We start from the raw sequence: 20,468 nt of genomic DNA on the forward strand, positions 1-20,468 counted from the left end.
AACTCTCGTTGCAACGAAACTGGAACTTCATCTGGCAAAGGAAACCTTGAGCAAAAGTCTGCATTGCCCATCTTCGCTGACGGTCTGTAAACAATGTCGAAATCGTAGATACTCAGTTCCATTACATATCTCTGCAGACGCGTTACGAACAACGAATTTTTGCCTTCTTTGCCAAATATGCCTATCAACGGTTTGTGATCTGTATACACAGTAAACTTTTTACCAAACAAAAACTTGTGAAACTTCTTTATGGTACTCACAACGGCCAACGCTTCCAAGTGTAAAATTGGGTAGGACTTCTGCGAGTTAGTTAAACTGAAGGAGGTAAAACTAATGGGCCTCTCTTCTCCATTGATTTCGTGAGCAATCACGCCACCTAACCCATAACTGCTAGCATCTGTTACAACAACAACAGTCTTTTGTGGATCAAAAAACTCTAGTAGCTTTGAAGACAACAAACATTGCTTACTTTCGTTAAACACTCGATGACACTCATCGGTCCAGACAAACTTAACGTCTTTCTTTAGTAAACGATACAAACAGCTTAAACGTGAGGATAGATTTGGGATAAACTTACCGTAGTAATTTATCAAACCAAGAAACGCTTTCAACTCGGTGACGTTATTCGGAACATTAGCTTTCCGAATCGTTTCGACCTTTTCTGGACACGGCAACAAACCTTTATCGGTTAAAATGTGACCCAAAAATGGCAAACTTGTCACAAACCATTTGCATTTCTGCAAATTTACTTTTATGTTGGCTTTAGAAAGTCGTTCCAAAACCAAATAAAGCTTTCTTAAACAGTCCTCGTAATCCTCACCAGCTATTAAAACATCGTCTAAGTAGCAATAAACTCCGTCTATGCCTTGCAAAACTTGATCCATGACTCGCTGAAAAATAGCAGCACTTGAAGAAGCACCTTGTGGTAAACGATTATACGAAAACAAACCTTTGATCGTATTAATCACCATAATTTTCCTAGACTTTTTCGATAACATCAACTGTGTATACGCTCCGGCAAGATCTAAGGAACAAAAAACTTTAGCACCGGCTAGTGAAGCAAACATATCCTGTGTCAACGGCAGCGGATAGGTGTTCGGAATGATCACCTTGTTGATCGAAACCTTGCAGTCGATCACCATCCTGATACCACCGTCCTTCTTCACTACAACGATCACCGGCGATGCCCACTCGCTTGCATCGATCGGTGTTATGACGCCATCTTTCTCCAAACTGTCCAAATGTTCAACAACCTTGTCCTTTAAACGTAATGGAACGTCATACGCACGTTTGAAAATCGGTGATGCTCCTTTCTTCAACACTAGATCCGCCTCAAAACCTTTGATGGGAGTGTAGTGAATAATGTTGATGTGAGACTGACTTAATCGAGGTAGGCAATGACATTGATTAGGATGACAGTTTGTTAGAATAAAGATCATTCTGTAAAAGCACTTCAAAGAGAACAGGTGTATTTATTGAACAAGCCTATATTTCCACAAATCAGAAGTGGGATGTTGCTGCGTAGTCAGAAGACTTCGGATGAACTGGATTTTTCCGAAACCCGGCATCCTTCGCATGAAAGAACCAACCGAGAACTTGAGGCTGAAATTGCAAGAGGATCTGTAGGAATCGTTGCGGAAGGCACTATGAATGCTACAAATTTGTCGATGCAAAAAGGTCAAGTTCGCTCAAGGGGTGGTCGCGGTGATGGAGTGGAAGAACATTCGTTTCTGGAGAACAACGCAAACCATAATCAAGGGATCAATGGTCGTGGTTGTCGAGAACAGAGGAATGCTGCAGTTCCAGAGTTAGTGATGCCAAGAAACACTTTCCGACTTGATGAAATTGCTGCGTTTCTGCCGTTTTTTGCCGGAGAAAAGGATGAAGATGTGGCTCATTTTATCTCTATAATTGAAAATACGAAGCGAGCTTTGGAAATAGACGATCAAACAATGAAGCTGGTGCTCATCAAACAACTGAAAGGAAATGCAAGAGTTTGGTTACATTCGCGGGCAGACTTCATGTTAAGAACTTTCGAGGAAACACTGGAAGATCTTCGTCAAATGTTTGGATCAGTTGAAAGTGGATTCGAACTGCGGAAGCGCTTGGAACAGATACGATGGTTTGGACGAGAGCCGTTCGCTGATTACTGCCAGTCAAAAAGGATAATCGCCCAAAAGCTAAATTTGAAGGAAATTGAACTTGTCGAGTACATCGTGGAAGGAATAGCTGATTCTACGCTGAAAAATCAAGCAAGAATCCAAAACTTCAAGACCGTTGCCGACATCAATCAAGCATTTCGAATGATAAAAGTGGATGATAGAACAACTTCGCGGAAACCAGTCGTTTGCTATTCCTGTAATCAACCAGGTCATTTTGCTGCCAATTGCAAGAACAACTTGGATCGGAAGAAACCAACATTTTGGAAGCCAAAGGATGGAATGCAGCGGCAAGAAACAAAGGGCAGACCAATCATCAATGCAGTTTTGAATGACGGACATTCGGAGGATGACGTAGGCTTAGAAGGACATGATGGACTGGTAGAATTCAAACTTTTTGATTTTATTAATTCTTATAAGGCTTTATTTGATACTGGCAGCCCTATCTCACTTATACGCCGTGGTATCGTAGATAAAGAAAACATAACAAAAAATTGCAAATTGAAACGTTACCAGGGTATAGGTGGGAAACGGCTAAAAACATTAGGAGAAAGTATCAATATTATTCACGTTCAAAAACTTTCTTTCAGAATTAAGTTCGTAGTGGTGCCAGATAAGGTGCTTGGTCCTGTCGATGCAATCATTGGACGGGATGTTATTATGCATTCAGCAATTAGGACAATAATTCATCAAAATATTCGGATACATTCAATATGTCGCGATAATATCTCAAAACTTGAACCTGAATCGAATAAAAAGGTAACTATTTGCAATATCAATCCTGATGTTTCTGATGTTATTAGAGAAAACATTGGGGATATAACGAACGATCAATTGGCACAATTTTTGAACATTTTTGAAACGTGTTATGTTTATTCCAATAAACCCCAAATTCCTGAAACAAAATATGAAATGGAAATAAAATTAAAAAAAGGAGATCCATTTCATTATAAACCTCGTCGTTTATCATTTGATCAAAAAAAGAAGGTCGAAATTAAAATTAAAGAGCTTTTAGATGCAGGCATAATCAGAGAGAGTAATTCACCATTTGCAAGTCCGATCGTATTAATACCAAAGAAAAATAATGATATACGAATGTGTGTTGACTACAGAAAGCTCATTAAAGACACAATTCGTGACAATTTTCCTTTACCGATTATTGAGGACATATTTGATAGTTTAAGAAATAAGAAATTTTTCACCATTTTGGACCTTAAATCTGGATTTCATCAAATAAAATTAGCAAAAGAGTCAACTAAATTTACTTCATTTGTGACCCCAAATGGGCAATATGAGTATTTAAGAGTTCCATTTGGTTTGTGCAATGCCCCGGCTGTTTTTCAGAGGTTTATAAACAAAATTTTCAAACATTTGATTGAGAGTGGAAAATTGGTAGTTTATTTGGATGATATTTTAATAGCTAGTGAAACATTTGAAGAACATTTGGAAATTTTACAACAGGTTTTTGAAATTTTGAGCAAAAATTTACTTGAATTAAATTTAGAAAAGTGTAAATTTATATTTGAAGAAATTGAATATTTGGGTTATACATTGAACCAAAACGGTAGGAAAATGAGTAGTTCTCATATTGAAAGTATTTCTAAATTTCCTATTCCTAAAAATTCCAAAGATGTTCAAAGATTTTTAGGACTAACTAGCTATTTTCGTAAATTTGTTAAAAATTTTGCAACAGTTGCACGTCCTCTTTACAACCTTTTGGAAAAAGATTCAAAATTTCATTTTGATAATGAACATCTTCAATCTTTTGAAAAACTCAAACAAAAATTAATATCAGCTCCAATTTTGGCAATATATAATCCTTCAGCAGAAACGCAACTTCATTGCGACGCAAGTTCTTATGGTTTTGGAGCAATGCTGCTTCAAAAACAATGTGATGGCAATTTTCATCCTGTCAGTTATTTTAGTAAATTAACTGACAATTACGAATCAAAACTACATAGCTTTGAACTTGAAACACTAGCTGTTGTCCATGCCATCAAACGCTTCCATGTATATTTGTCAGGCATACAGTTCAAAGTGTTTACTGATTGTAGTGCATTGGTTCAAACTTTATCCAAAAAAGAATTGAATCCAAAAATAAGTCGTTGGGCGTTGTTATTGGAAAACTATAACTTTGAGCTTGAATACAGAGAAGAGGCTAAAATGAAACATGTTGACGCTTTGAGTCGACAAAATATGTCAAAAAACTGGGTGGACAAGCCAGCTTTGAATACGGAAACTATTAATGTACTTAATGAATCTGAAGTAGAAAATAACATAATTTTAGCGCAAGAGCAAGATGCAAAAATCATGAACATTAAACATTTATTAGAGAGATCGACATTTCCAAACTTTTTATTAATAAACGGTGTTTTATTTAGAAAAGATGACGATAAGAATTTATTAGTTGTTCCAAAATCAATGATAGATAATGTGATAAGATTACATCATGATAATTGTGGTCACATAGGAATTGAGAAAACAATTCACGAAATAAGAAAATATTTCTGGTTCAGTAATATGAAAAAAATGGTACGAAAATACATACAAAATTGCCTTACTTGTATTTTTTATAGTCCGTCTGAGAAAAAAGAAGGCTATTTGAAAGTAATTGATAAGGGAAATCAACCTTTTGATACCATACATATTGACCACTATGGTCCAATTCAGCTGCCTTCATCAAATCGACAAAAATATGTTTTAGTTGTAGTTGATGCTTTCTCTAAATTTACTAAATTTTTTCCAACTAGAACAACAAATGTTGATGAAGTGATAAAAAATCTTAATAATTATATAAATTTTTATAGTAGACCATTGCGGATTGTAACTGATAGAGGTTCATGTTTCACTAGTAGTAAATTCGAAAGTTTCGTTAAATCGAACTGTATACATCATGTTAAGGTGGCAGTACGAACACCTGAATCAAATGGTCAAGTGGAACGATTGAATAAAACGTTAACTCCAATGTTGGCAAAATTGTGTGATGAATCAAAACAAAAATGGGATAAACTACTTTACAAAATAGAATATGTCTTCAATAATACTTTCCACAGATCAATTGATAACTATCCAAGCGTTCTATTATTCGGAAAGCTACAAAACTCCATAGAAAATGAAAACTGCAATATAGAACGTTTTGTACAAAATAGACAATTTGATACAGAAAAAGAAAGTATCCAGGTCATTCGTAAAAATGCTGAAATTAAGAATAGAAAAGTTCAAGAATATAATAAACGGATGGCAGATAAAAAAAGAGTTAAATGTACAAATTATAAAGAAGGAGATTTTATCGTTTTAAAGGTGAATAATTCAAATAAATTAGATGCAAAGTTTAAAGGACCATATCAAATTAAAAAAATTTTGCCAAATGATCGTTTTGTAATATCTGATATAGATGGTTTTCAAGTTTCGAGTATTCCGTTTAATTCAGTTTGTTCTCCAAATAATATGAGAAAGTGGTTGCATAATGATATTCCTGATGATGATAATATCGATGAGGACATCGGTTTTGTCAGGATGCCCGAAAGTTGTAGTGAATAATGTTGATGTGAGACTGACTTAATCGAGATAGGCAATGACATTGATTAGGATGACAGTTTGTTAGAATAAAGATCATTCTGTAAAAGCACTTCAAAGAGAACAGGTGTATTTATTGAACAAGCCTATATTTCCACAGGGAGTAAACAAAGACTTATCAAAAACATTGGCAAACTTACCCTTGATATCGTCCACGACACGTTCCTCCGACATCGGCAACGACAGCTGATTCAGGTTTGAACTACTGCCGAACGCACTCCTCCATTCCGGGAAAAAGATGTCCAGCCAATCTCGTCCAAGTAACGGTGTGAACGAGCTCCCACAGCGCAAAACAACCAGTTTGACGAACTTCCGACGTCCGTTCAACTCCACCTGCACTGGAATCTGTCCTTCGACCACCAAACGACTTCCGTTGATCACTGCTAATTTCTTCGTACACTTCTGCATCGGAATATCGGCGAATTCTCCCTCGTAGGTGTCCTTGCTGACTACGGAAACTGCAGCTCCACAGTCTATCTCCATTTCCAGACGAATCCCCTCGACCAACACTGATCGGAAACACGGCTCGTTGATTTTGCCGATGGAAGAGATCATCAAGCACTCCATGTCCTCATCGTCCGAGACAGATCTGTTCAACCGCCGACGTAAACTCTTCTGGTACTCCGTCATCTTCGGTTTTTCTGCAGGAGAATCCACAAACTTCACTGATTTCTTCTCTGAGTTCTTACGATCGTAGCAGAAGCGACGCGTGTGACCATCTCTGCCACAGAACTACAGTGAAACTTCCGTGATCGGGATGAAGAACGATTTCCACGGTTAGATGAAACTGGAATACGGCTCCTGTACCGCTTACTTGCTCCACGGCTCCGACTCCTACTACGGTATCCACCACGTGAAACTGCTGGCTCTTGTCGCTTTCCAAGCCTGTTTAAAACACTCACTCGACCGGATTCACGAGAAACTAGCTTTCGGTTCGCTCCAGCTAACTCTCTGTTGATGATTATCTTCTCCGCCTTGGCTAGCGTCAAAACTTCCTCATCAAACAAACGCTGTTGTACATCCGGGTCGCGAATTCCACACACAAGCTTGTCGCGGATTGCGATGTCCTTGAACTCGCCAAACTCACACATCTCCGCTTGCAGCTTCACAGCTAGGATGAAATCCTCAGCACTTTCGGTAGAACCTTGGACTCGTTGATAAAACTTGTAACGCTGGATCATGTCGCTCTCTGTCTTGTCGTATCGCTTCTTCAATGCATCCGTGATGTCCTTGAATGACACTGTCTTCAAATCCTTTCCGGGAAACAGAAGCTTCAACTCGCTGTACACTTCCTTGCCGCATGCCGCCAAAAACGATGCTTTCTGTTCATTTGGATCAGCCACCTTGTTGTCGATGAAGATCCATTCCATCTGCTCCAGGTACTGGCTAAACGGAATCGTACCGGGCACGTACGGCTCAACGTGATTCACTAACGGCATACTGACAGCAAAAAACAAACGACGAAAACTAGAAAACGATTTGATGAATTATTACACAAAACCAAACTAGATTTTTTTTTCAGTGTAATAATCGAAAAAACTGATCAAAACAAACAGTTGATAAAATAAATGCAAAAACTTAAAAACTTTTTTGCGGAAACTTTTTGTCCAATTTTACAACAGTTTTGACCCACAGTGCAAACTATGTTGTTACTGTGTCAACATGAAAACTTTCAAACTGTTTTCAAATGATCGTGCTCAACGACAAACTTTATCAACAAAACGTGAAACAAACAAACAATAAACAAACAAACCAAACTGTTGTCGTCGCTCAAAACTAGCATAAACTATTGCTGCTTTTTCCTCTGAGCATAAACTATGCAACGATGTCGCACAACAAACTGCGAAACAATTATTGTTGCGGGGAAACTTTGACGCAACACTGTGTGACAAACTACAATGTTGGATGAAACAAACTGTTCGTACGTGACAAAAATGTTCGGCTGCGACTAAAAGTCGTTCGTGTTTACAACACACAAAGCCTGATCACTGTACGGAAACAAAATGAAACACAATTTCTTTGCTTGCTAGGCAGAAGAAAATGGTTCAGAAACTCACTTTGGCACAAAACGGCATGCAAATTAAAACTCGATTTCTCTCTTTATTTCCACTTTCAAGAGGTAAAAACTTACGGTTCTTGCAGCAAACCTGTGCAAAGTGGTGAAACAAACCAACTCCGGGGCAGTGTAGGTACTGCACAAACTGTTGCTGTTCCCTCCGCCGTCGTCGTCGTCGCAAAGGGATGAATGGGGAATGGGCTGGCTCACAGTAAAACTATCCCCCAGTGAAAAACGCCAAAATCACCGGAAAACTCGCACTTTTTACACTTCCCGGGACGCGAAACTACTCCACTTCTCGTCGCCACTGTTATATACACGATTGGAGTGTTGGGTTCGATTAAACTAACTGATTACTTAATTAATGACCGAGACTTGTTATTCGGATAAACGATATAAATAATAACGCGCGTCCGTCCGGGTGTGCAGTCAGTAAGTAAACTGATGTTTATTGTTTTATCTCCACACTGCTGTACCAGACAGTCAGTGGTGTAGCTAGGGGTGGATGCTACAGGATGGTGAGTATCTATGAAATTTAAAGAGATCACTCCCTCCCCCCGTCCGCTTGCGGGTCAGCCGCGTAGTCGCCGACCAATAATAGGATTACTAACTATAATTCAAGGTGTCAAGCGATCCGTGCCGAGGAATGAGTTCTCGAGGGGGTGAAAAAGATGCTCGATCGTTAACGGAGCTTGTGGGGTGCCTAGGCACCCCCTACCTACAGTATTTCGTCCCGTACCGCGTTAATGCAGGGTTTTGGGCCTCTTTCCCGTGCGACTCGTGGAATTTAAACATCAAGAACAATAAACAATCGAATCAAAACGTAGGAGGAGTGGTAGTGGCGATGCTAACCCCTTCCCAAGGAGTGGGTTGGCGAGGTCTCCGTTAAGGAGAAGTGAGGACGTAGGTGCGGAAATCTGCGTACGCAGCTCCAGCGTGGGAGCTCCGGACCACCCCCGGCAAGCCAGCCGGTGGAGATACTGGATTGAACGTGGTTATTGAGGGCCAACAACCAAAAAAGGAGATGGACTGCCTTACAATTGAGCTGGCTGAGCAGCAGCTTGGCAAGATCATCGACTTTGTGTCCACGAAGTCCAACATTAGTGAGGACCTGAAAACGGCACTGTTGCGACTTCGTTAGTCGATGGACGATGCCAAGCAGGAACACGTGATATGTACTCGTGAAGACTGCAGCAGCGGCGGAACTTGTGAAAGAAAAGGATGCGAAGTCTATCCAGACGGAGGCCTTCGCTTTCGCAGGTAGCCCAAAAGGTGAGGTGGATGCGACTGCTCGTGATAAGCACTCGCAAAAGCGGGCGAGACAGTCGTCTGGTGAGGAGCTGTCTAGCGGTGCCCGCAAAGCCAGGCGAACACTTATTCCGAGGGTTGACAATAATGCTAGCGAGTCAGACACCAGCCAGGTGTCCCGGAAAGCTGGGAAGGGTGGGACTGAAAAGGCTGGCCCGTCTTGGATGGAAAGGAACGACCTTGTTAGGTTGCGACCGTAGTTAGGAGCTCAACAACCACAGAAGTCCAACGGAAGAGGTAGAAGAACCGCAAGTCGAGGAGGTCAAGGACGCCAAACCAAGAAGGCGTAGGTATCAGAAGGCCGGCTCCAGAGGCACGTTATCCTTCGTTTGGGACATTTGTACCATCGCAGAAGGCGTAGACGGGCTAAGCGCATGAAAGGTGACGCGCTCGTCACCAAGACAACCGTCCAAGTACTTGGACGTCTTGAGGACGATGTGAAGTTACGCCAAGCTCGTGGTTCTGGGAGCCGACGTGCGCAGTGTTAGTCGGGTGAAATGATCCTAGAGCCCAAGCACGACAATGAACGCAAACGCTACACAAGTCTGGCGGAAGAGATCCTTGGTCAAGGGGTCGAGGTAAGGGCTCCTACAGCAGAGGTGACTTTGAAGGTGAAGAACTAGGAAGAGGTCACTGAAGCGGAAGAGCTTGTCACGGCACTGCGGCAACAGTGCGAGGTGTAGGTGGCTACCGCAGCCGTTGGGCTACGGAAGGGGCCGGAGGGACACAGGTAGCCTTGATCCGTTATAGTAGGATCAGTGTACGCAGAATATGCCACCGCAAGCGAAAAATAGGCAACAAAGAAGGCACGGCAACAACGCTTTGTTTTTTCGCTAGCAGATAATGACAAAATCGCTCCTGAGTTTGTTCACAACAAAAACGGTAGGAATATTTGTCTCGTTCTATTCACATCGTGATTTTCGCATTGTTTTACAACTGAAATTCGACTCTGAGGTTTGCAAGAGTCTTATTTCATCCAAATGCTTATGAATTCGATAATGTATGTCGAAAATTTCAGCAGAAAAGCCGGAATATCAGCACACGCACGGCAAGCGATGTTTATTTTATTGCTCTCATCGCCTGACATGCGTTTGTTGCGGAACGCCTTTGTTACCAACATGCACCGCTAAGGACAAAGCGTTTGTTTTTCGATGTGATCCGTTTTTCGTACCCTGAGTAGGATAGATCAAGGTAGGCTGGTCAGTATGCCATCTAAGCTTTCATCAGCCCCCGCAGGTCTGCTTCATGTATCTGGAAGCAGGACACAAGTCATGGAACTGCAAAGGCCCTGACAGGAGCAAAATGTGTAAGAGATGCGGAGGCAAAGGCCATAAGGAACAAGGCTGCACGAGTTCGCCCATCTGTCTGATCTGTACCTGGAAATCCGTAAACAACAGGCATCCAACGTGCCCGGCCTTCAAGAAAACCGCAGTAAACAAATCACAGTGCAGGTAACGCAGCTGAAACTGTACGGGCTTGTTCACAAATGTCATAACGCTGGAGGGGGTGGGTGGGTGTCCTTCATGGTGTTACAGCCCGAACAAATAAAATTTTTCCCCATATAAATCGTGTTACGAAGGGGTGGTGGGTGTCAGGAAATGCCAATTTTGGCATTATGAAATTTGTGAATAAACCCTACTACTGCGACGCGGCTCAGCAACTGCTTTGTCAGGCGGTTCAGGGTGGCCAGCGAACCGGGAAAACCGGGAGAACCGGGAAAAAGCCGGGAATTCGGAATCACCGGGAAAAAACCGGGAAATATTCGGGAATTCAGATTGCCACCGGGAAAATTTTTCATTTCCAGGAATAATTCTATACTGCTCTATTATTTCTAATTATTAATCACTTTTTTATCATCCATGAAAATAATCTGTAATGCCAAGCTTGTTGCTGGTTTAACAGAAGTTGCAATATTTCGATATATTTTATTGAAAATACGACTTGCGTTATATTTAGATCACAGACAAACAGACGTAACACTCTGATAATTTCCATCGTACACCGATTTAACGGTCTTTTTCAAAATTTGATAGTTGGCCAACTGCCCAACCGTGGCGCTCGCATAGTTTTTGTTCGAGTTTGACGTTTGCTCACTACCGCCACCTAGTTGGTGGTCGGCCAAACTTAGTCCTTTTAGCATTGGGTGAATATGTTTCCGTGACTATGATTTGAATCGAAAAATATTCGAAGTGTTACGTCTGTTTGTCTGTGTTTAGATGTTGAGAATTTTTAAAATCATAATATCGGTTGCTGAAGTCGATCTGTTAAGTCATTTTAAAAGTTATAACTGTTTTTATTCTTAGTTTTCAGCAAATCAAGAAGAAACAATAATTTATAATTCCTGCGTAATAATGTAAAGAGTTTCAGTAAACTTTAGTAAAGGGCAATCTTCCTCTGAATTAGTCTTGTATCGATGTCACCAAAATACAATAATGCTACAAAAACTAACAAGGGCACTCACATGTTTCTTTTCACTTGTCTACCTCAAATTGAAATTGTGGGAAATGTATTTTAACAACAGCAACAAGGAATTGATGAAAGACAGACTAAATGGAGTAAATAGGACGTTGTCGTTGGCTAAATTTTAACAACAGTTATGTGCAACTAAACTGAAACCTAGAATCAGTATTTTTACTTGGCCAAACGTAATTCTAAGCAGTTTTTTGGCAAGTGTTACTAAAACAAATAATGTTATTATATGGAACATGAGAGACGAACACAAAACAATAAAGCCTATAGGCTTTCTGAAATAAAATGTAAAATTGTTAAAAGGAATTAACGATTGCTCAAAGGAATTCAGCAATAAGGCCAGTTTCATGTTCAAAAGGAATCGCTCAAGAAAGTTTTAGACCAATTCCTGGAATAAAAATTCCACAGTGACAGCCATTTGAATTGTCATTCCTTCGCAACTGCGTACTGCGAAGAAAAACGGTATCTTGGGCGATTCATGCAAGAATTTCTGTAATATAATTGCTTTCCATCAAAAGTTTGAATATTTTTCAAAGAAGCCTGTGTGCCAAAAATGGCTGAATCTGAACATGTTGTTTAAATTAAGTTGATATGAAACATCTTCAAAATTTTAACACAAGTATCAGGCATACTGTATCAATTCTAGTGGAAATGATGTTTTGACGTTCAAACTAAAAATGAGAAGAAATGTGAAAGTACTTTACAGTTGCACAAATGTACATGTACAGTTTTTACAGAAACCTATGTTTCATTGGCATTGCAAAAAAATGTCATCAGGAATTAAAATTGTTAAGAGATTATTTCTGAATTTTACCCAAAAGAATCTCTTGAAGTTCACCCAGGAGTTTAATTGAAAATTCAAACATATGTTAGTTCTGAAATTTATCCTGGAACAGCTCCTGAACCGATAGGGATTATTTTATTCAACACAAGTAAACAAACAAGTAAAACCGGGAAAAAATTGAAAATTTCGGGAAAAAACCGGGAGAAAACCGGGAAATCAAAATCTGAAATTCACTGGCCACCCTGGAGTGGGGAACGCCGTGTTGCCACTTTTTTTTCAGTTTTCATCTGTGATTTTGGCCCAAAAAATCTTAATTATCTGTAGTTTATTTCAAAAATCTTGCATGAAATCTGTGATATGGAAATGCTTATTAAAATTTGAGGAAAACTAACAAAATTGTTATTACATTCAGAAATGAACTACATAACTTTAAAAAATGATGTGTTGGGGCAAATAAATCTCTTTGAGGATGTTGAGATGATCTTAATGCAACTGTTTGAAATTAAAGCTGCAAAGTTCTTTGAAGTGATCTTATACTTATTATGACAGCCTTATGCTACGATCTCACTGCGCTTTATGTTGGCTAAAATCAATTATATTGCAGAGAAATTGATCAAAAAACGTTTATTTTTGTCGATATTTAGTCTTAAATCTGATTTTGATAATTATTCTAGAAACTCTCCAGAAGTTCCCCGGGAATTCCTCCAGGGGATCCCAGACTATTTTCCCTGAAGTTCCCAGGGAGTTTCTAAATTCCAATTCAGAAATTGCTCTCCAAGTTCTCCGAGAATTCCTCCAAGAGTTCCCCAACAATTGCAAGCCCATGAATTACTTCAGAAGTTCTCCGCGAATTTTCTCCAGGAATTATCTGGGAATCCCTCCAGGGCTTCCCCAGGAGTACTTCAAGGAATTTCAGGAGAACTCCCCACGAATTCGTTCTCGGAATCAACTTCAGGAATTCATCGGGAAATCATCCACAAGAAGTCTTCCAGGAATTGTGCATGCATCCTTCCAGGATTTTGTTGAGATTTTTCCAGAATGTTTTTACTAAGCTACGAAAATTGCTTCAGAGTTCCCAGGGAATTCCTGCAGAAGTTTCCCGGAAATTCCTCCAGGAGCTCTCCAAGGTTTCCTGCAGGAGGTTCTCGGTGTTTTCCCAAGCAATGTCTTAGGAAATATTGTAGGAGTTCCACGGATTTTCCGTAAGAAGTTCCTGAAAAATCCCCCCAGGTATTTTCCAGGATTTTGTCAAAAAGTTCTTCGTGAACTCCTCCAAGAGTTTCTTGGGAAATCTTGTAGCAGTTCCTCGAGAAATCCTGTAGGAATGCCTCAAGATTTTCTTCAGAAGCTCATCAGGAATTCTTCTAGAAGTTTCACGGGAATTCTCAAGTATTTGCTAGGCAATTCATCCAGGAGTTCTTCAGCAATAGTGAAAGAAGTATCTGGCAAATATCTTCAGGCAATAAAAGAAATGTCATGCAAAAGTTCTGAGGAAAACAACCAGAAGTTCCTAAGCAATTCCTCCTGGAATTTCTCGGAAATACTTCTAAGGATACGCCCAAAAGTACTACGGAAATTACTCCAGGAGTTCTTCTGAAATTTCTACAGCAGTTTTAGGAAATTCCCCTAGGAGTTTCCGACATTTTTTCCCAGGTGTCCCCAGGAAGTTCATTCATTCTCCGGGAATTTCCGCAGGAGCTGCCCAGGAATTTCTCCAGAAGTTGCTCGAGCATGCCTCCAGGAGTTCTTCCAGGGGTTTCTCGGGATTTCATCCAGGAAATTCTTGGGAATTCTTCCAAGAGTTCCTTAGGAATTGCATGAAAAATTTCAAATATTCAGCAGAAGTTTGCCAGTATAAAATATGTAGACAATTGCCCTTGCCCTTGGAGATATTTTTATTTAAAAAAAGACTTAAATTGTAAGATGGGCCTGAATCAAATAGGTATAAATATGAAAATGAAGATTATTATTCGATATCGATTGCAAGATTTGTTTATATTGCGCGCAAACCCCAAAATTTTATTCCCACCTTTGGGTTTCCGCGCCGAAGACCCAGCGCCAGATTCGGCGACAAAGAAAACTGACAGCAGTCGCCGGACAGTTGGCAATCCTGATATTTGACGGCGGCCGCCCGGTAGTCATGGGAGTGGATTGTTGTCACGCAAATAGATCTTTTCGCTGAAAATGCATGTGTATTGAGTTATTGTTGACAGATTTTGTGCAGTGTTAGTGTGAAATTCAGCGATTTTCTGTATCGCGTAAGCCTTCGCTGGAAGAAAACGTCATGTTGTTCAGCGAAGCAAGGAAAATTTTCAGTAAAAAAAGCAATAGCCTAAAAATCTTAAAAAATCTGTGATCTGTGATCACAGATATCTGTAGGAAAAAGATGGAGAAAATCTGTGTAATTCTAGATAAATCTGTGTATGTGGCATCACTGGGAACGGATATCGCCATCATAGCGGAACAATACCGAGTACTCGCCGGCAACGGCAATTAGGTCGCGGATGGGTCCAAAAAAATGGCAACGATTTGGACGACGGGTAAATACCCCGTCCAGGAGTTGGTGTCTACTATAGATATTGCGCGCAAACCCCAAAATTTTATTCCCACCTTTGGGTTTCCGCGCCGAAGACCCAGCGCCAGATTCGGCGACAAAGAAAACTGACAGCAGTCGCCGGACAGTTGGCAATCCTGATATTTGACGGCGGCCGCCCGGTAGTCATGGGAGTGGATTGTTGTCACGCAAATAGATCTTTTCGCTGAAAATGCATGTGTATTGAGTTATTGTTGACAGATTTTGTGCAGTGTTAGTGTGAAATTCAGCGATTTTCTGTATCGCGTAAGCCTTCGCTGGAAGAAAACGTCATGTTGTTCAGCGAAGCAAGGAAAATTTTCAGTAAAAAAAGCAATAGTAGAGTAAACATAGATCCGTGTTGATGAATCCGTTGTATCCAAACGAACTGTCAAAATCTGTATCCAAACGAGCATGACGTCACGATTTGGACAACATCAATGGAGCGCATGACGTCATATTCAACCGTCGCACTCTTGAAAATTACTACTTACACGCTTGAAACATTTTAGTCAGTGCTGTCCGCGGATCTACGGATCTATGTTTACTCTACTACTATAGTGTCTACTACCTATGAGGATTTCGTGGTCGCTAAAGTAAACGGGGTCTTCTTTTGTAGCTGTTGTGCGCCTCCGCGGTGGTCGATCGAGCAGTTCACGCAGATGTTGGACTGTAGCGTTGCCAAACTTCCAGATTTATCTGGATTTATCCAGATTTTTGAGGTCTTATTTTGCAAAAATCTGGAAGATCCAGACATTTGTTTTCGGGATTTGTAAGGTTTTTCTCGGAATTTGTAAGGTTTTTCCCGGAATTTGTAGGGTTTTTTACACGATCCAGACTTTTCCAGACAAAACTTCCTAAATCATCCAGATTTCTCAAAAACTGACCTGGCGACCCGTATGACAACTGTGCTGACAGGGCGAAGGCCGCTGGTAAGGGATGATACACAACTAATGTCACGTTAAAATCATGATTAAAATAGACCTTTTTCAACACCCCCTCCCCCCTATGTAACATTTTTTGTATTTATGTGACCTCAATATTTTTTGCGAGGGTCGTCACGCTCTGCAAAATCCCCCTTCCTCTCTAAAAGCGTGACGTAATTTGTGTACGGCCCCTAATAGCGGGTGAGTTCGATGCCTGGGCCTTGGAATGGGGAAGCTGCTTTACGAACCAGCGGGTTCAGATCCTGCTAGAAACTCTGGCCATACTAGATGTTGACCTGGCTGATGTTGGTACCAAGTATACCTTTACTCATAACGGTGCGAAGTCGATTATTGACGTTACTTCTTGAAATCCTAGCCTAACAAGTACTTCGAGCTGGAGAGTAGACGATAGGGACTGTTCATAAACCACGTATACCAAAATATGGCCATCTCAGACCACACCCCCCACCCTCCCTCCTCGTAGACTTTTGCCATACAAAAAATTTTAATTTTGTATGGAGCGTACACTATGGTCAGACACCCCCCTTCCCCCAAAAAATCTACGTGGATTATGAACGGCCCCATAGCTACACTCAAGACGATCACCTAGCGGTTCGCTAAAGTATCGATTACAACAACAGCAGGCAGCGGATAGAGGTAGAGACGGTAGTCAAGGCCAAATCCTTGAGGTGGAAGACATCATGATTCGACGAAGGGGTATTTAGGGAGGCGCTACGCCGTGAGCGGAATCTACTTGGTTTAGACGGCGACGAGCTGGTAGCGGTGCTCTCGCGTGCGTGCGCTGCGTTGCGATCGTGCCTAGGCGAGTCCACGCTAGAAATGGGAGACCACCGGCTTACTGGTGGATTCAAGCGATGGCGGACCTGCGCCGCGCCTGCCTACGGGCTAGGCGGCGGATGCAGCGTGAACAATCTGAGGAAGAGCGAAACGAACGGCGGGTGGTGTTTGCTACTGCAAAAGTCGTGCTGAAGAGCGAGATAAGGGCAAACAAAAAGGTCTGCTTCGAGGGGTTCTGTCAGAGTCCAATGCGGATTCGTGTGGTGATGCCAACAGGATCGTGATGGCCAAGACAAAAGATGTAATGGCTCCTACAGAGATTTTGGAGGATTCATCGAAGGGGGATTCATTAGATTGGGGATCATCGAGAAGCTTTTCCCGCGTCAAGATCCTAGTTCTTGGCCTCCTTTCGTAGGACAGCCGGGGACTAGGGCTGGCGATGAGGAGAGGGTCACCGATGTGGAACTTGCGAGGATAGCAAAGTCCCATAGCGTAGGTAAAACCAGATCGGTATCGATTGGAAAACGCCAAAGGCGAGGATACACAGAATACACTGTGTAAATCGCATAATGCGAAACCATATAGGTAAAAATTTAAACTAATTAACACAATCTTCATAATCCCGCCCTTATTCAGCCTCAAGTTTGAGACTAAAGAAGGACAGCTGATTTTTTCGGAGAAACACAAGATCTACTGCACCATTGCTACGGTAACGCAGTAAGGGCAAAATACTGTGGAGGTACTCCACAGGCTCCGTTAGCGGTTAGGTTTTTATTAGACCCTCTAACCATTCATTCCTAGACACAGTGAGCATATAGCCGCATCGCACCATGAATTAGGGGTCACTTGTTTAGTAGGTTAATACATATTGATGATGAACTTCACATCATACATGAAAATCACACGAATTTCAGTTTTTAATAGTTAACAACAGCACCATAACGAAGAAGTTTCTCCAAAAAAAACCTTTTTCTTGTGGTTTCAGCACAATTTTCTCTGAAATTTTATTGGTCCATTGCCTGAATAACGATTACCCACCTAATATATAGATAATACCCTAAACCTTATCACTAATCGCTTGTTGATTTCAGGACGACACCCGAAAAAACCGGAATGCGTGAAAGAAATGCTGGACACCTTGAAAAGTTTCTTCACCGACAACAGTGCAGAATGGGCCATCCAGAACATCCATGAAGCAGACATCCGGACGCACCTCACCGTAAAGAACGTCTGCGAAAGCGTCAGCTGCCGGATAACGTTCGCCAGCGAAATCTACTGCTTCAACAGTAAACTGATCCGGTACTACGTCGAAACGTACCCCATGTACCAGAAGCTGTGCTATTTCGTGCAGGAATTCGTCAAACTGATCGACCTGGATCTGAACCGCTACATCATCATCATCCTGGTGCTGTTCTACATGCAGAAGCGCGATTTTCTTCCAACGGTTGCCCAGCTGCAGTCCAAACTGCCAGAGGAAAAATTGAGTGACCGTAAGTTTCCGAAAAAATGTACAACAGTCTGACAACACTGACTAAAAATGCGAGAAAATGGTATGTTCTACAAAGTTGTTACAAATTTTAAGTAGGAACTTTTGATGAAAATTATTTGTTGATTAGTTTAACAAAAAATAAGTAGGTTATACAATTATTTTTTTATATTACGGTGAATATATAACGAAGCCACACCTCGAATTTTCAAGAGCACAAATCTGAAGAACCGAATGTCATTTTGCGCTGAAAAGTTGATCGATTGGTCACCACCAGCAGGTAACCAATCGATCAACTTTTCAGCGCAAACCGACATTCGGTTCTTCAGATTTGTGCTTTGGAAAAATCGAGGTGTGGCTTCGTTATATATTCACCTTAAAATGTATAATTGTTGGACATCAGAGGACATCTATAATGTAGTAACTAAAAACACTGTAAGCATATAGTGTCTTGAGTAATAACTGTGCAGAACATAAACATATCAATATTTTAACATCGAATATATCGACAATCGTATCCAATCATAAATGCTTCCTTTTAACCCGTACTTTTCCCCACCATCACAGATTGGCTCATCAACTTTGTTCCTCGCAAACCGGACCAATTCAAGCTGGAACCGCTCGAGACGGACCTCCGCAAAAGCGCAACCGACTTCTTCAAATTCTACGGCGTACAGTTCTCCTTCCAGGAGTCGGTGGTGTGTCCCCAGATTGGCCTGGCCCTCAATCGGACGGACTTCCTCACCGAGAACATGTGGCGGATGCCGCTGAAGCGCTACAAAGCGTACATCGAGCAGAGCCAGGCCGGTGGCGACAGCTTTCCGCAGTTCGAAGTTACGCCCATGTGCGTGCAGGATCCGCTGGAGCTGACATTCAACGTTGCCTCGCAGGTCAGCTCGGCCGATACCGGTAAATTTGCACAGATGTGCAAGCTGGCGTACGAGTTCTATCTGAACAATAATCCGTAAGAGTGTTCCTAAATAATCTGTTACTTTTTCGATATTTTTTGTTGAATTTTGTTTACGATAACGTCTTGTCCAGTGGTATTCGTATTCTATTTTAATGTTAGCGATCAACTGAATTAAATTCTGCATCGCGCATGACTGAATAATGTAGCTTTAAGAAACATTTCCCTAGTAGATACCGACGACAATGAAGAATTTTAAATATACGACTAGCTGACGCAAAGTGGCTAGCCACCTTCAAAGAATGTTTATGGTGTGTTTTATTTATCTAAACCCAGACGAATGCTGCTCCGGAAACTCTTCCTCGCCAGAAACCGTGGAGTTAACTTCGGCATCTCGGAATCGAAATATACGATGAGCTTCACAACAATCGAGCCAAGCCAATTTTTCCATCAGTTCTGATGCTTATAGGCAGTGCTTCATTTGTGGCTGTTTTTATTGTTTTGAATGCTAGCTCTAGTCGTCCTGCACCGAAACACACTGAGAGATCATCCGAACATTGAGCGTATTTCCCGGAATAATCAAAGAGAAAATCGATGAAGAGAAATCGATCAATGCAGTAACGCCCGTGAACGCGAGATTTAGATTTTTACAAAAATTTTATATTTCCGGAATTTTGAAAATTTTCGTAAGATTCTCAAATTGTTGGACTTTTAATGATTCGGCTTAGTTTTCGATTTTATCAATAGCTTGTTATTCAAAATAGATATTTCAAGAAACTGTTTTGAAGTTCTTTCCATAATACTGTCATTTATCTCCAGGTATTCTCCGTGCAGTTGAAACCCGGAATTTTCGACTAGCGAAGTTGGATTTTTCTCCAAATCCGTGCGTCGGACCTAACTTCGGAAGTGGTGCGCTGTATAGCGGACCAGGTTTACTATACAGCGCACCACTTCCGAAGTTAGGTCCGACGCATGGATTTGGAGAAAAATCCAACTTCGCTAGTCAAAAACTCCGATGTTCAACTAAATTGAGAATATTCGTGCTGTCTCAAACGTTTCGGGACGACATTTTTACTTACATCACTATCATAATTTGTTAGTTCGTCTCTATGATTGAGATTTCCTCCAATATACTGGTTTAGCTCCTACTCGTAAAAAAATCTGCGACAATTTATGTGTCAATTTCATGCATGATTCTAAAGCCGCCTTTTTTGAGTTGTTGAGTTGAGTTGAGTTTTTTTTACTCCGAATACAAAAAACATGACCCCTCACCGTCACTGTCAGCCGTTCTGACAGCTTCTGAACAATAATTGTGAATGAATTATTCATTTTTATATTTATTTTCCCTTAAATTTGGTAATCTACGTACTTTATTTTAAAAATTTAAAAGTTTTGCAATGCTATCCTACAGAAATCTAAATTCTATG

General features: G+C 41.0%; 2 protein-coding genes across 3 annotated transcripts in view; both read left to right on the top strand.

Moving 5' to 3' along the window:
• Positions 1 to 19,344, top strand: part of LOC109404585 (uncharacterized) — a 30,289-nt gene extending 10,945 nt beyond the window's left edge. For both annotated transcript variants that reach the window (XM_062853182.1, XM_062853183.1), the window contains 2 exons: positions 17,740 to 18,138; positions 18,702 to 19,344. In XM_062853182.1, coding sequence (XP_062709166.1) covers positions 17,740 to 18,138; positions 18,702 to 19,102 — 800 coding nt within the window. In that variant the 3' untranslated portion in view covers positions 19,103 to 19,344. The remainder of the gene's footprint in view (positions 1 to 17,739; positions 18,139 to 18,701) is intronic.
• Positions 1,358 to 3,702, top strand: LOC134288399 (uncharacterized). The gene is made up of 2 exons (XM_062853184.1): positions 1,358 to 2,540; positions 2,750 to 3,702. Exons 1-2 carry the CDS (start codon positions 1,512 to 1,514, stop codon positions 2,753 to 2,755), a joined length of 1,035 nt encoding a protein of 344 aa, XP_062709168.1. The 5' UTR covers positions 1,358 to 1,511; the 3' UTR covers positions 2,756 to 3,702.
• Positions 19,345 to 20,468: the final 1,124 nt, after the last annotated feature.

This window comes from Aedes albopictus, chromosome 2 (assembly GCF_035046485.1).
Source record: "Aedes albopictus strain Foshan chromosome 2, AalbF5, whole genome shotgun sequence".
Classification (NCBI taxonomy): Eukaryota; Metazoa; Arthropoda; class Insecta; order Diptera; family Culicidae; genus Aedes; species Aedes albopictus.